We start from the raw sequence: 16094 nt of genomic DNA on the forward strand, positions 1-16094 counted from the left end.
CTGCTCCCATGAAGCTTCTCTTCTGGAGACAGATGGTAACATGGGACCCCAGGTGCAGCAGGTCAGAGGATGGCTGCATGCGGTGGAGCAAACAGCCGGACAGGAGCCGGGGCTGCTGGTTTCCGCAGAGTGTTCGGCTCACAGGGGGGTGGCCTTTGAGCAGAGCCCTGAGGGAGGCCAAGGAGTGAGCATCTTGGGAAAAGGCAGCGGGAGCTGGGTTGGCCGTGCGAGGACGAGCACGCAGGCTGAGGTGGCAGAGAGCGTGGGCACGTGGGGAAGGGGCTCGGAGGGAGGAACAGCCCAGCCGACCGTCGACAGCCCTTGCGTGTGCTGATCTGATCGCTCTGCCTCGCCGGTGAATGAGACCGTGCTGACGCCACGGGGAGGACGGGCTGTTGAAGGTCAGGGCAGAGCCAGGAGGTGCCATCGGGGGCTCTCGCAGTAGCTCTCATCCGGGTGGGTCCAGGTTCACGGCTGAGGAGAGTTCAGGAAGCAGGTGGAGTTTAGGTCATCTGTACAGTTGGCCCCTGAGCAACACGGCTTTGAACTACAGGGCTCCACGTATGTGTGGCTGTTTTGTCAGTAGGAAATACCCGCTGACTGCGCGAACCCAGGCTGGTTGAATCCGCCAATGCGGAAAATACAAATACGGAGGAACCCGGGATCCGGAGGGCCGACTGTAGTTACCTGTGGATTTGGGGCCATGATTAGGGTGGGCGCCCCAACCCCCGTGTTGCTCAAGGGTCACCGTGGTTTGAAGTTACAGCCAACAGTACTGGCTGTCGTGCTGGATGTGATGAGAAAGAGAGGAACCAAGAATAACGCCATCGTCTTTGGGGACAGGGAATCTCTGGGGACAGGTGCTATTGTAAATGCTATGAACGCCTGCTCACAGCCGTGCAGCCCTCAACTCCTGAGACAGGCTGCTTGGGTACTTAAAATAGATCTCATTTCCTCATCCGAACTGGCCTGGGAGGGAAAGGCTGTTGCCTTAAATTTCCCATTTCACAGATGAGGAAACTGAGTTTCAAAGTTAAATTTAGAACTCATCTTGCTGAACGTGGCAGAAACCCATTTTTTTTCCCCCTTCTTAAGAGGATGAGTTGGCCGATGTGTTTGATAACCTTGGCGTTGGTAATGAGAGACCAGACAGGGACGCAGTACCTTCAGGACTCTCTAGGCCCCTTTATGTGCCAGCTTTATTCTCTCAGACACCCTGGCCCTGAGGCCACCGCCACCTCGCAGCTGATGTCCTCACAGCTTTGTGACCAGAGAGGAAGAGGGTCACTCAGCTCCAGTTAGAAAAGTACCGGGGGGTGCGTCCGGCCCAGCCAGGACCCTGTGCCCGTCTCCTCGCCAGGCAGTGAAATAGTGTCATTGTCCAGATTTCCCCGGGCCGGGGAGGCAGAGTCACACTGAAATGAGCTCTGGTGATGGAGAGGGGACACTTCTCACAAGAAGGGGGCTGCTACAGAGGTGACCACAAGGGGGGGGTGGGGGGGTGCTCTGAGCTGCGCAGTGCCCTGGATCTGTGCCCACCATGGGACATCGCAGGCTAGGCATCCCCGGCCACGATGTGGCGGAGTGAGCCTTTAAGCCCAGCTCTGTCTGTCTCGCCGCACAGTCCACAGCCCTTGTTGTGTTCTCAGTGGGGCATTATTCTCAGGAGGTGTTGACTGTGCTTTATGGTAATGAGTCTGAGCAGACTAAGAAAAGATCGAAGGCCATACGTTTAGTCGGTGTTTTTTTCCTTCTCAAGGGCTCCATTATTTTGGCCTCTGGCCATCTCAGTAGTATTTGTATATATGCCATGTAGCTCTGTGAGTACGAACGTGGACCTGGGACCTAAATATATAGGCCCAGCCTCGCCACCTACTAGCTGTGTGACCATTGAGGAAAGCACCTAATTTCTCATGCCTCAGTTTTCTTTCTTTCTTCCTTCCTTCCTTCCTTCCTTCCTTCCTTCCTTCCTTTCTTTCTTTGTCTTTTCCGGGCCACACCTGTGGCATATGGAGGTTCACAGGCTAGGCGTCGAATCAGAGCTGTAGCTGCTGGCCTACACCACAGCCACAGCCATGCGGGATCTGAGCTGCGTCTTTGACCTACACCAAGCTCACAGCAAGGCCGGATCCTTAACCTGCTGAGCGAGGCCAGGGATCGAACCCATGTTCTCGTGGATACGTGTCGGGTTTGTTAACCACTGAGCCACGACAGGAACTCCTCATGCCTCAGTTTTCTTAACCTGTAAAGTTAGGATGATGAGAGTAACCTGCCGCCGAGGTTGTTACGGTATTTGAAAATGAGGAAATAGACATAGAGCACCCACGTACTAATCACCAGATAAATCTCAGCCATCCTGCTCTATCCCGTTCTTATTTAGTTTTAAATGTGTTATGTAACTTGAATTGATAATGTTTCTCCCCATCTAAGGAGGTGGTGACATGTGTGATGGTCCCAAAAGGCTGGTCAAATCATTTGTATTTATTTATAAAGTGATTTATAAAGTGATTTGTAAAGAACAAGAGGAGGCAGACAGAGATGTGTCATCTAGTGGCTGGGGCCTGGCGAGCAGAGGCGCAGGCCCGTCTTGTGGCTCCACATGTTTGCTAAGGAGAAGGGCTTCTCCTACCTTCATCAGGGGGCTGAACAGAAGCAAGAGCACTGAATGCCGATTTAGCTTCTCAAGGCAGAACACGTCATGTACATTCTGACTCATAACAAAAACCTATCATTTATCCACTGCGTCCTCTTTACCTCTGTTTCCTTTCAAAGACAATGTGAAGCAGTTTGTAATAACTCACATACCTGTGGACACATCAGTCACTGGAAGGGGTGGGGAAACTGTTCTGTCCAGAATCACGGAACCTTGGTTAGTGCGCATGGGGCAGGAGGTGTAGACAGAATTCCCTGCAGCCAAGCTGCTAATGGAATGATGGCCACTGACATACTTTCATTTTCTAATAGCAAGAAGAAATCCTATCAAGTTGTTCAGATAAGAGTAGTTTTTCCTGGAGTAAATTCTAAGAAATACTTTATTCCTTGGCTTGTATTGAAATACTTATGTGTAATATGAATGTTAAAAAAAAGAAACAAACATGACACTAATGTCAGAGAGAACATATGAAAGGTTGAAAGGGTGCCAGTAATGTGAAATTTTTATCTTCAAAACAATCCTTTAAAAAGCAGAACCCTTGATACGAGCCACATAGCTGTGCTGAGAGTTAAGTATGGAGAGATGAAAGTCTTAGCCTCAAGGAGCTTTTATAACGCTGTGGGGACAGAAAGGTACAAATCATTATAAAAGGGAGTGTCCCATGGGAAAATGATACACACAGTGATAAGCGAGTGTGTAAGTGCGGCACTGACCTAAGCTTGTGTGAGGAAAGGTCCAAAGAGCCAGTCCAAGCCTCAGACTGAGAGGAGGGAGGGAGACGAGGAGGCAGCAGGGACGCATCAGATGGGGAGCAGGTGGCACCCCCCCCACGCCACCACCCCCCCCTCCCGGAGGGAGGCAGCAGGAGGAGCACCGGGGCTCCCAGGAAGGTGGTGCTTTGTCAACTGAACCCTTCAGCCTTGGCCGCACACGAGAAGTGGGAAGGACAGAAGAGGGGGCGGGAAGGCTCTGGTCCTGCCTGATGAGGAAGGCCTTAGGACTTCATCAGACAGGGAATACGGAGGGCCTGGAATCTGGAAGAAGGCAGACTCCCAAGGGTCAGCCTGGATCTGGACGGCTGAACAAGCAGGGGGCTCCTCCAATCATGAGCTCCTTCAACCCCATCATCAGCCTTCGTCAGCGTGGCGTTTCTGGAAGCTTTGCATTTTTTTGCTAGCCATTGTGTGTGTGCAAATATTTTTGTAGGGATTCCAGTGGGAAAATCTAGAGAGGGATAGAGAGCTCTCTGGGTCTTTATTTAGATGGGTTTATTTTTATATTCGATATCTAATAAATTCCACATTCTCAAAGCCAGCAAACTTGGCATTTAGAGGGTTGGCATGAGATGGTCCAAGATTTGTGTGTCCACCTGCACCACCTTGTTACCTTGTTAGTTCGCGGCTGTCAGCCTCTGCGCGGAGTGAGGGGTGTGAGGCTCCTCCAAGTGGACTGTTGTGAGGGTCAGAAGTGCAAGGTCACGGCGTTTGGGTTGAATGAGGCCCTAAGACTGCCAGCTGAGCATTATCAGCTAAGGTGAAGCCCCGGAGTTGGGGAGGAACCTTGGAAAATGTTGTTTTCCCTTAATTCAAGAGAAGAAAGGGATGGTGGAGCTTTGTGCTTTGTCTCCCTGGCATCCGCTCCCTGTTTTCTGGTCACAGTGCTCAAGTCTTCCTGGGGGACCCAGCTCTCCCCCACAGTCCCTCCCTGTGTGCGGCAGTGGCCCTACCTCCAGGCCAGCTGCAGGCCCAGCTCAGCTTTGCCCTCAGGAACAGAGCAGCCCCCTTCCTGCGCAGGTGGGTGAGTCTTGTTGGAACCGTGCACCCTTGCTGTGCGAGTACTTCCTTGAGGCTTATTTAAACCTGTACCACCAAGGGACACCGTGCACCAGGAACTGACCTGAGAGTGATGCCTATTTCAGAGGAGTTGGGAGAGGAGGCAGAGACTAGTCTCTCATTTCTGGTTTCTAGATACAGCCATACCTGGGATTGTGTGTGTGTGTGCATGTGTGGGCAGGCGGGCAGGGGTGGGGGGTTTGCAGGTGGCACAGGCTTGGGGAAGGGAGAGGGAGACATGACCCTTAAATATTCCCTCTCACTTTCTAAAAAAGGCACCTTATATCATAGAAAGTGAGAGTGAAACGTGCGTTTGAAGAAGTGGAGGTGATCCTTGCCTCCAGTCTCGTGCGTTCGTGATGCCTGTTTTATCTCCAGCCCAGCACTGCTGTAGTTTTCATCATCACTGTCCCTTGTGGAGACTTTCACAGTCAACGCCTATTCGCCGTGACTACAGATCTGTATTCCCTCTTCCCCCTCCTGCCTCCAAGGAGACGTTTGTGGAATGCAAATCCGGTTGTGCTGATCCTCAGGTTAAGCCTGAGCGTAGTCATCCTGACGTATGTATCTGCTCTGCCTTCTGTTACCACCTCATCTTCTGTCCCTTTTACCATTTGCGATAGCAGCTGCACAGGGTTCACATATGTGCAGTGCTCTGTTGTGTCCTATGCCTTCCCGCCTGCTGCCTGCCATACCTGGAGTGCCCCCCGTTCCACCCTCCCTTCAACTTCCTGCTTGGCATCTCTTCCTCTAAGAATTGGTTCATAGTCTCCGGGGCCAAACCTGTTTCGATTCCTTTATGCCACCACGTTGCCCTGTTAATAAGGTCTGTTTGCCAGTTGATGCTTCCCTTCCCTTATTCATTGTGTATTTTCATGCCAGAGACTATTCTGAATTCTGTCACTACCACGGAAAGTGAAACAGACAGAATTCCTACTTTCATGGAGCTCCTTCCATCAAAGGGAGACAAACAGCAGTCAAACATACTAGTGATTTGTGCTCTGCAGAAAAACCCTGTAGGGGAGTTCCTGTTGTGGCTTAGCGGAAACGAACCTGACTGGGATCCATGAGGACGCGGATTCAATCCCTGGCCCCACTCAGTGAGTTAAGGATCCAGCGTTGCCACGAGCTGTGGGGTAGATCACAGATGCGGCTTGGATCCTGCGTTGTTGTAGCTGTGGTGTAGGCCAGCAGCTGCAGCTCCAATTTGACCCTTAACCTGAGAGCTTCCATATGCTGCGTGTGTGGCCCTAAAAAAAAAAGGAAAGAAAGAAGAACCCAGTAGGACAAGATAGAAAGTGACAGGGATGGGAGATATTCTTTGACATGTGGCCGCTGGGAAAGAAGCCGCTCCACCAAAGTGACATGGGCTGACCGAGGAAGCTGGTGAGGCAGACACCAGGGGCGAGGTCCGTCTCGAGTCCGAGACCGGGTGAGGGATCCTGCAGAGTGTTCGTCGTGGCATGAGCAAGGCTCAGAAGAGCTGTGCAAAAGTGTGAATGAATCAATGGCATGTTCCCCTTTAGTTGTGCAGGTAGCTTTGGTGGGAGTTTTCATGGGCTTCTTCAAAAAAAAAGTCATTTTTTTATATCAAATTCAGGGGTACTATACATGCATGTTATGCATGAGGAATATTTATGTGTCTTCACTCCTTTTTTGTTGTTCTGTCTCTGTTCAGATTGATAATTTTGACACTCTGCACAGCTGGTCTTAATGGACTTCCTTTATCTTGCTGGTACCTTGTGATTCTGAGGATTTTTTTAAAAATCAGTTTTGTTACTGTTTGGAGTGAGTGATTCATGTGGAATTCTGCAGAGGCCTCTCTGGAAGAATGTTCCTGAGAAATAATTTGGTTAAATTTAATGAATAAGGACTGCATCTTTCTGGCAACTGGCTGTGTAAGTGCTTGAGAGCCTGAGTTCTTTCTCACGCATTTATTACGATCTTTTTGGAGGCTTATCTTTAGTTAGAGACCAAGAGAGTTGAGAGGCCCAGCCTGAGAGAGAAATGACCGCTCAGGCCCAGCCTCTCAGTGTTTGTGCAACTTCCTGTGAGAACTTAGCCATAATGAGGTCATCCTAGTCTAGGACTTTCTTCCACGTGTCTGAAAGATCAGAAGTCCTGTTTTCACTCTGCAAGGCGAGGAGGCTCCAGGGGAACTGAGTCAGGCTTGATCAGTGGAGGAGGGTCTGAAACACGAGCCAGAGGCCACTGTCCCTTTTCACAGGGATGGTGCTATAACTTTCAGAGGGGCTCAAGCATTTGCCTGCCTTGTCAGGACCTTCTTCCTCTGCCAGCCACGTCAGAAGAGGGGCTCCGTGGGCCTCGAAAGTAAGGAGAAAGGTTTGTTGGCAAGAATCCTGATGGGCAGTTTTCTCAAGTTAGGATCAGGCAGTGAGCCCCTGCCTTTCATATCCAGACCTGCCAAGGAACCTGCGTGATCCCTCCTGCTGGCCAGGAACTCTCTCCCCCGGGCCAGGCTCGGGCACCATGACTGATGGTCACTCTGGCTCTTGCCTCGGCGGTTGCTGGGTACCTCCTCTCTGCTGATGGGGTGTCCGTCACCCGGTGCATGCCCTCCTGGAAGCATAGCTCCTCTGGGCCATCGTCTGCTCCCCCGTAAAATGCACCCACAGGGGTACCTTCCTCACAGAGTCCTCCCGAACGTTGAACAAGCTAATGAGTGGGAATAATGTCAGCTGTTAACTGCCTTCACAGCCTAGTTGTTTTCTCCTACGGATGATGATGGAATTGTACAGGGTGTGTCCCAAAGCCATTTCACACATTTGCACGTAGTGTTTGGGGTTGCTGCTGCGGGTAACTACTATTAACCTTTGAATGCGTTTTATGTACATAACTACGGAGGGTAACTTTATTTCTAACAGCAAGTGTTGCCAAAGGAATTTAGTGGAAAAACGAGAAGTCATTTTCAAAATTTGTATGGCTCAGTTAAATGTGCAAGAGCAGTCAAGAAAAAAATTACAGGAAAAAATTAGAAGAAACTCATCCAGCCAGCTCTTAGAATACAGTATAAAGCTATCAGAATTAAAATATGACGGCCATGGGAATGCCCATTGCATCGTGGCTCAGCAGGTTAAGAACCCGACATATTGTCCCTGAGGATGTGGGTTCAGTCCCTGGCCTTGCTCAGTGGTTTAAGGATCCGGGGTTGCTGCAAGCTGCAGCATGGGTCACAGATGCCGCTTGGATCTGGCGTTGCTGAGGCTGTGGCAGAGGCCTCAGGTGCAGCTCCGATTCGACTCCTAGCCCAGGTGCGGCCGTAAAAAGAAAAAAACAATGTGGTGATCCTGCCACCAGCTTAGGAAAATAGGTCAGAGAAAGCTCAGATGCAGATCTGTATATGTTTTCTGATCCGTAGGGAAGTGGACGAATAGTTATTTAAAACGTTAGGATAATATTAAATATGTAATATATTAGTTACTTCATATGTAGTTAAGATAATGAGATTTCTGTTTGGGCGGATGTAAAGCTAGATCTTTATTGCACACCATCATTTGCAAAAATCAGTGGATGAGTTAAACCACTAAACATTAAAAATATTCTAAGTGATACTGCTTTTCCTCCCAATGTATGGACAGTGTATTTAAATGAATATAGAGGGTCAGCAGAACAATTATTTCTCCCTCAAGTATTTGAATTTTAAGTGTGCGGTGGACTTAGGTAACTAAACTTCTGTCTGCCTCAGAGCCCAGTGCTTTTTATGGCTTGTCTCCGGAGCCCAGACAAACTCCACGAGACACAGAGATAGTGTGTCCGTTAATGTAAGACATGAATAGCTGTGTTCTTTGGACTGTTGATGAGCATGCATTTTGATCACAGAAATATTGTTTAAGATATGTCATCTCTTGGGAGATATGTTTATACTTTAAAAGATATGTAGCCTTTTTAGAAATCAGTTTGCAAAATATATCCGGGGTCTTTATTGCAGTGATTCCACAACTGGAAATCTATCCTAAATCAATACTCTTTTGTCTTCAAAGGAAAAAGCTTTGTATTTAAAGATAACTGCTTTCGGTGTGATTTATATGATGAGAAATTAGAAATAACCAAATTTTCCAAATAAGGTTCTGCTGTATAGCACAGGGAACATTATCTAGTCACTTGTGATGGAATATGATGGAGGATAATGTGAGAAAAAGAATATATACATATATATATATATATGACTGGCTCACTTTGCTGTACAGTAGAAATTGGCAGAACATTGTAAATCAACTATAATGGAAAAAGTAAAAATCATAAAAACAAAAAAATGAAGAATGGTTAAATAAATGTAGATTATTATGTAGCTATTAAAATGGGAATATTTGCAAATAATGACGTGAAAATATGTTTACATATAGGGTTAGGGGCAAAATTCAGAACTCATAATATAAAAGGCTCATACATAAACAAAAGATAAAGTACCTATCATCCACAAAATATTGAATGATTTAGTCTGGATGGTGGCACTGTGGACTTTTTTACTTACTATGTTTTTTAAAACGAGCAATTCGTCTTTAATGAGTAATAAAGAAAACATATCATTTGAAATATCTCCATGTGCAATTGAGATCTTTATTTTTAGTGGAAGAATTTTTCTAAAATTTAAAATTTTTATAATCCCATATTTTAAAATATAATGTATATTGTGGGATAACTTGTCTTTCTTTCTTTCTTTTTTTTTTCTTTTTTGTCTTTTTGCCTTTTCTAGGGCCGCACTCGTGGCATGTGGAGGTTCCCAGGCTAGGGGTAGAATCAGAGCTATAGCCACCAGCCTACACCAGAGCCACAGCAACACAGGATCGGAGCCGAGTCTGCGACCTACACCACAGCTCATGGCAACGCAGGATCCTTAACCCACTGAGCAAGGCCAGGGATGGAACCCACAACCTCATGGTTCCTAGTTGACCACTGAGCCACGACGGGAACTCCAACTTGTGTTTCTTTATGGTGACCTCATCAAAAATAAGTAGAGCCTTGGGAGTTCCCTTGTGGTGCAGCAGGTTAAGGATCTGATATTGTCACTGCAGCTGCTCAGGTCATGTGTTTGATGCCTGGCTCAGGAACTTCCACATGCTGAGGGTGCAGCAAAATAAACAAATAAATAAATAATAAGTAGGGGCTAATGAGACAACTTTTCCATATTATGATTTTTTAGCATTAATTTTTAGGGGGAAAATCTGACCTTAATTTTCAGTTTTTGTTAGTACTGCAAGTGCTCTTAGATCATCTAAATTGCAGAGATTTTTCTTTATTGTTGTCAATTTGCCACTTAGCCACTCTCAAGCACATAATTCGATGGCATTAGGTGTGTTCATGTTGTGCAAAAACTGCAAAGATTTTAAACATCAGTTTTTATTGGCTATAATATTAAATTAGTTTCAATTCCCTCGAACGTTTTTTCAATTGCCCTACGTATTTACTAAACACCTACTCCATACCATGTATTGTGTCGGGGGGCTGCCACAGTGAAGGAGGCACGCGTGGTTTCTCCCTCTGTGGAGCTTACATTCTCTCAGGGAAGTGGACAGAATGCTCGTGTGATCGTGAGCTACTCCAGGACACACACTGGGGAGCAAAACTTCTGGAAGAGAAGTTCAGGAAGGGATCCTGAGCAGAGACCTGAAGGGTGAGTGAAGGCCTCTTCGGTATTTTCAACTAGGCAAAGAGTAGAGAACAGCGTTTTCAGCACAGGGACCCGCATGTGAGGGAACCCCTGAGGCAAGGGGAGGGCCTTGGTATCGGGAGAGCTAAGGTGCTACGATGAGGAGAGACAGGATTTAGATCCCAGAGGCCCTGGGAAGCAGTCGTGTGAGGATGTCACTTTTTCTCAAGGGAAATGTCACACCACTGAAGGGTTTTAATCAGAAAAACCCATTATTTAAGATTTAAAAATCACTTTCACTGATTCTGGGGAATGGACTGCCAGCAAGGCTTCGTGTGGTTTGAAGAGACAAGACCTGATAAAGGATTGGAGTGTGGCGGCCGGTGGCGGAGAAAGGAATCCAGCTCGACTTTTAGGTTTCTGGCTTGAGAAAAGAAGCACTGGGGAAGGAAAGGTTTGGGGACGGAGGTGACGAGTTCAGATTTGGACAAAGTCCTAAGTGCCTGCAGGATATCCTTGGCAGACAGTTGTGCTTATGGGTGGAGATGCCACGAGAGGAGTCCGGGCATGTCGATGCTAAGGACCCAGCAATAATTAGCATGTTTCAGGGCATACTTAGCCCTTTTTATCTCTCATCTGCCTTTTGTCTCTCTGCAGTTATAGGAATGACTCCTGTTACTGCAATCGTCACATGATTTCTCGTCTAACAGCTGACCAACACTGTAAAAAACATAAAGGTTTTGCTTACTGCCTTCAACTCTACTTTTAGTATGTAAACCCCACATCCCATCAATGCAAACTCTGAAATTGCCAATTTTTTTTTTTTTTTAATGAATCTCTGAGAGTTTTAGGCCTGAATGCAAACCAAACCGTCTCATTATCCAAACAGAAGATGGTGGCCGGAATGGTTATGACTTTTAGAAGGTTACACAGTCAGACACTTGCAAAGTTGGCCTTAGAATCGGGACTCTTAACTGACTGGGAAGCTTTATTTCACTGCTTTTTACTGCTTCTGCCTCCTATTGAATAGCTGCTGGCTTCAGAGTAGCTCTTACCAATGATTTGTGTCTTAGGGGACATAGAACAGTGCCTACGCTGGTCTCAGAGCCTTGAGGGCCAGAAATATATGGGTGTTTTTTCAATCTTTTTGAGAATATTTTTCTTTCTAAATTTCCTTTATTCTTTTTTTTCTTTTTTCTTTGTTTGTTTTATTCTTTTTAGGGCTGCCATGTGCAGCATATGGAAGTTCCCAGGCTAGGGGTCAAATTGGAGCTGCAGGTGCCAGCCTACGCCACAGTCACAGTAACACAGGATCTGAGCCGCATCTGGTACTCAGACTGCAGCTCATGGCAATGCCAGATCCTTTAACCCACTGCACAAGGCCAGCGATGGAACCCACATCCTCATGGATACTAGTCAGGTTCATTACTGCTGAGCCGCAACAGGAACTCCTCCTTCATTCTTTCCTTCTCTCCTACTATTCCCTGTCTATCCTCACTTTGTTTTTTTTTGTTTGTTTGTTTGTTTTGTTTTTTCTTGTTTTCTTATCCTCCACACAGTCCGAACTGCTGGGTGTGGCTGAAATTGGATGCTAAATCGATATCCTTCAGCCCTTGTAGTGCAGGTTGGTTTTCAGGGACCATATCTAATTCCTCAGTGTGGCATGTCTAACTCCCAAAGTGGATCTCTGTTCCTTCTGCCTGGAGGGCTGACGGTTGAGTCCCAAACTCGTCTCAGATGGCTTAGCCCTGCCTCCATGCAGCTAAGGGTCTGGCTAGGGTGGGGGTTGTGTGTCCTTGTGTTTTGTTTCCCCCCAGCTTTATTGAGATGTGAATGACACATAAACTTGTATAAGTGTAAAGTGTACAATGTGGTGATATATTGTGTTTCTAATATTTAGTCTAATATCCGATAAGAAATAGCTAAATGAAAATTTTGATTTCTTTTGAAAGCTCTTTAAAATTTCTCAGGGTTCATGGACCTGTTTGTCTCACTATGAACAAATAACTCAATGACTGTACTTATGGAAATATAATTTTTTTTTCCTTTTTTGGGCCACACCCACGGCATATGGAATTTCCCAGGCTAGGGGTCGAATCGGAGCTGCAGCTGCTGGCCTATGCCACAGCCACAGGACCGTGGGATCCTAGCCTCGTCTGCAGCCTACACTGCAGCTCATGGCAATGCCTGATCCTTAACACACTGAACAAGGCCAGGGGTCGAACCTGTGTCCTTATGGATACTACTCAGGTTTGTTACCACTGAGCCACAAGGGGAACTCCAGGTATAATTTTATATATTGTTTCAGGAACTCCATAGAGTCAAAGTTAAAGAACTCCTATTATATAACTTGGGCTACTCTCAAGATACGTGAACCAGTTTTTCTAGAAAAAAAGTTCAAGAATTTCCTCATCTTCTCCAAATAGTTCCAATACATTTTAAGAGATTGAACAGTAAGTCGTGCAGTTAACTTCTCAACGCCTTACAGAAAGTCCGTGTCTCCTGATCCATTAGTCACTTTGACTAATGTAATATCCACCTTGGCGACACACTCACTGGGCTTTTCAAAAGGTGGTTGGGTGGTAGTGAATTAGAGAGTTAGAGATTTATTAACGTCACAATAGAAATTTTATATCCTCTTACTCTTCTTAAAATTAATAATCCCGTTAGATGTCGTTTGAGTCTTTTTCTGATCCCAGTCTGGCCAGAGAGCCTGTTGTATTGGTGCTCACCTGTTTCTGATACGTCTCATTCAAAAGAAGAGGGAGGAAAAGGTACAAACCACCATCCTCGCTTTTAACCCTGGCAAAGGCTTGCAGCGTGTATGCAGGGATTGCCATACCGTGCCCAGCGAGGGCGGGGGGCTTGGCCCCGAGCCGCGCTCTGGTCCTGCAGAGCTGGCACCGGCTTCTTTCCTCCCAGGCAGCTCCTCCGCTCCCCACTCCTCGGAAGCTGACACTCCCTTCATGTCTGTGGCGCTGGGGAGATTTCTCCCAGGCTGCAGCCCTTCCCACTCGGGAAGAACTTTCATCTGGTCAGGACACGGTCTTTTCACTGTTCACACGTTTCTTTCAGATCCTTTTTCTTTCAAATCCTGTTTCTGGCAACAAGTTGGCACCTTTTTTTTTTCTTTTTTCCCCAAACTCTTTTTGTTATCCTTATCTAAAGTTATATTACTTGTGCCCTCCCCCCTCAGGGAGGGTATCTGTCTCATGCATCTTAATATCCCTTATGTGCCAGGACAGTGCCCAGTGCCTGGTTCTGGCAGGTGCTCAGTCAATATTTGAGTGAGTCAGTGAATGTGTCTTCTCCCCATAAACTCCTCCAGGACGCTGGTGGGGTAGGGCAGCACACACACACACACACACACACACACACACACACACACACAGATTTTTATTGGAAGTTAGTCTAGCGGTTAGCCTGTCAGGCAGAGCCCAGTCACATAGCCGCCTAAGAGCCTTGCCCTGTGGTTTCCCTCCACTTTAGAACTTTCTGTGGTTACACAGAAGCCACACAGAGCTTCCTGTGCTCTACTTTGCCAGCAGAAGAAACTTTCCTTTCTGTCAGAGACTGCAGCAGAGTGGCTGAGAGGTGCTGGTTGCGTGACTGGCAGTATGAGCCCTGGTTTCTTCCTCTGTTCACGGAGGCTAGCAAGAGCCCTTGTTCTGTAGGGTGATTCTGAGGATTGAATGTAACGTGTTAAGAACCCTTCTGGGACATAGATGCTCCGTAAATGTTGGCAGGGTAACGGTGGTGGTGGTGGTGGCGATAGTTGGCCAGTATTGTCATAGGGTGGGTATATTTATACTTGGTTTTTAATCTGATCATTCCACTTGATTGCATTTTCATCATTGCTTTAAAATGTAAGACTCAAGGCATGTTTTAGAACTGTTCTCTGTTAGCTGTTCACATTAAGTAATTTTTTAAAAGACAGTTTAATAAGAAACAATTTGATTTCTTGCCTTAGTTGTTTGCAATTATCATGCAAAGTTTGTTTTCATGGGGATACTGAAGAGGTTTTTCTTCCCTAGGGTCTGTACAAAATAAATTTCATCTGTTTGGAGCATTTCTCTAATCCTGTCTTTCATATTTGAATCTTCCTCACATATTCTAAAGGAAAAGATCAATAATATGTTATGTTATTATAAAATCAAGCTGAACAGTTAGCCAGTGTACAGGATTTCCTTGCAAGGTTATTTTCTTCAATTTTTAAAGACTATTGCACACAGACCTTAATTATCCTTCCACGTCCCTTTTTAAATACAGTGAATTCATAAATTCCAGATTGAAAGTTTTTGTTAGGAATAATTATTTTTAGGCCAGCCTTAAGATCAGGGCGTTCGGGAGGGGACCGTGAGAGAGAACAAAAAGAAAAACCTTCAATTATAATCCACACCCTTAGCAGATGACTTTATAGTAATCTGGGCCTAGAGGGAAGCTACAAATACAACTGAAGCATAATCAGTCTGTGACCTAAATCTGTCTTTTTAATTTTTTTGTTGTTATTGCTAAAATATTAGTAGCCAACATGCGCTTCATAGTTCCCTAATAGACCAAAATTTTTCATTTTCTCTTTGGTCTTCTGCTCTTCTGTCTCTATTCTAAAAAAGCCCTTAAGGGGAGAAAGAACCTTGGAAAGGATCCTAAAGGGAGCGAGGGCATGAAAGCAGTAGGCAAGATGCCTGGGAGTTTTCTCATATGTTTTTTAATGGGGCACGTGGATAATAGGTGTGTCCGTGAAGAAACTTCAATTCTGTATAAATGAGTTGTCCTATTTTCAGTCCATCGGAGCTCTCTGGCCTCCCCAAGTCCAGGAAGTTACAGGCTTAGGGAGTTGGTTCTTTTGTTGATGATATCATTTAATTTTAATTCTCAGCACACCAGTCCTTTTCTTAGAAAAAGCGTTTCTGCAGGATGAATAATAAAGGCTTTCTTAGGTCACATGGGTAAGACCGGAAAATGACAGAAGTAGAAGAAAGAAAGAAAGGAAAGAAAGAGTACCTTTAAAAAAACAAGGTGACTTGGCTTGAAAGCTGTGCAGACCTAGGACAGATAGCATACGACTAAATTATTTAAATAAAAGGTTAAAAGAAACTTGGTTAGTCTAGAAAATGTATTTTGATCCTTTTCATGGTCTGTCAGCATCATTGGTTGTGCTTATTTTTAGTTGGAAAGATGTTGGTAACAGAATATGACTTCGCCGCATAGTTTGGCAGCAGTGGTGAATGGTATTTAATATGTGCAGCCTGACTTTTACATAGTGATGGGGGTAGGGGGGATTGTGCTTGCTAGGAGCCTTCCACAAAAATTATCTTTTTTATGCTTTGCAGGTTTTCACCTGATGGAAGACTGATTGTGTCATGTAGTGAAGATAAAACTATTAAAATCTGGGATACCACAAATAAGCAGTGTGTTAATAACTTCTCAGATTTTGTAGGGTAAGTCTTCTCTCTTTTTGCCTTTATGGGGGTTCGTTTGCCAGTGAATTGTCACAATTCAAGTAAAGAAATGAGAGGGAAGAGAAATGGAAGCATGAGGTCATCTTACTCTTTCCTCTAGGTTTGCCAATTTTGTGGATTTTAACCCTAATGGTACGTGCATAGCCTCGGCAGGTTCTGATCATACCGTGAAAATCTGGGATATAAGAGTGAACAAACTACTCCAGCATTATCAAGGTAACATTGCCCACAACAAAATTCACTTGTCGAGTGGGCTTCTCGAGGAAGTTCTTACACCGACAGGCTACCTTCTCAGTGCGACCCTTGTAAGGAGAGATGTGCTGCCTTTGAATGGATTAGAGGACATCAGCCCCCAGCAGGAACATGGTCCCACGAGTTGGGGTAGATGCCAGAGTGCACAGGGCGGTGGAAAGACCTTAAAATGATAACAGATCTGTAAAAATAGAAGAAATTACCGTGAGATTTTCAAACATTGGTTATGCTTTGTGTGAAAAGCCCAGGAGAGAAATTGCCTCAGAAGGCGTTACAAGTAGTTGCTT

The 16094-nt window shown here is 45.8% G+C and overlaps 1 protein-coding gene across 3 annotated transcripts in view; it reads left to right on the forward strand.

The window, feature by feature from the left end:
- Positions 1–16094, forward strand: part of POC1B (POC1 centriolar protein B) — a 90506-nt gene that overhangs the window by 26820 nt on the left and 47592 nt on the right. For all 3 annotated transcript variants that reach the window (XM_021092774.1, XM_021092776.1, XM_021092775.1), the window contains 2 exons: positions 15427–15534; positions 15656–15771. In XM_021092774.1, the coding sequence (XP_020948433.1) occupies positions 15427–15534; positions 15656–15771 (224 nt within the window). The remainder of the gene's footprint in view (positions 1–15426; positions 15535–15655; positions 15772–16094) is intronic.

Source organism: Sus scrofa, chromosome 5, assembly GCF_000003025.6.
Source record: "Sus scrofa isolate TJ Tabasco breed Duroc chromosome 5, Sscrofa11.1, whole genome shotgun sequence".
NCBI lineage: Eukaryota > Metazoa > Chordata > Mammalia > Artiodactyla > Suidae > Sus > Sus scrofa.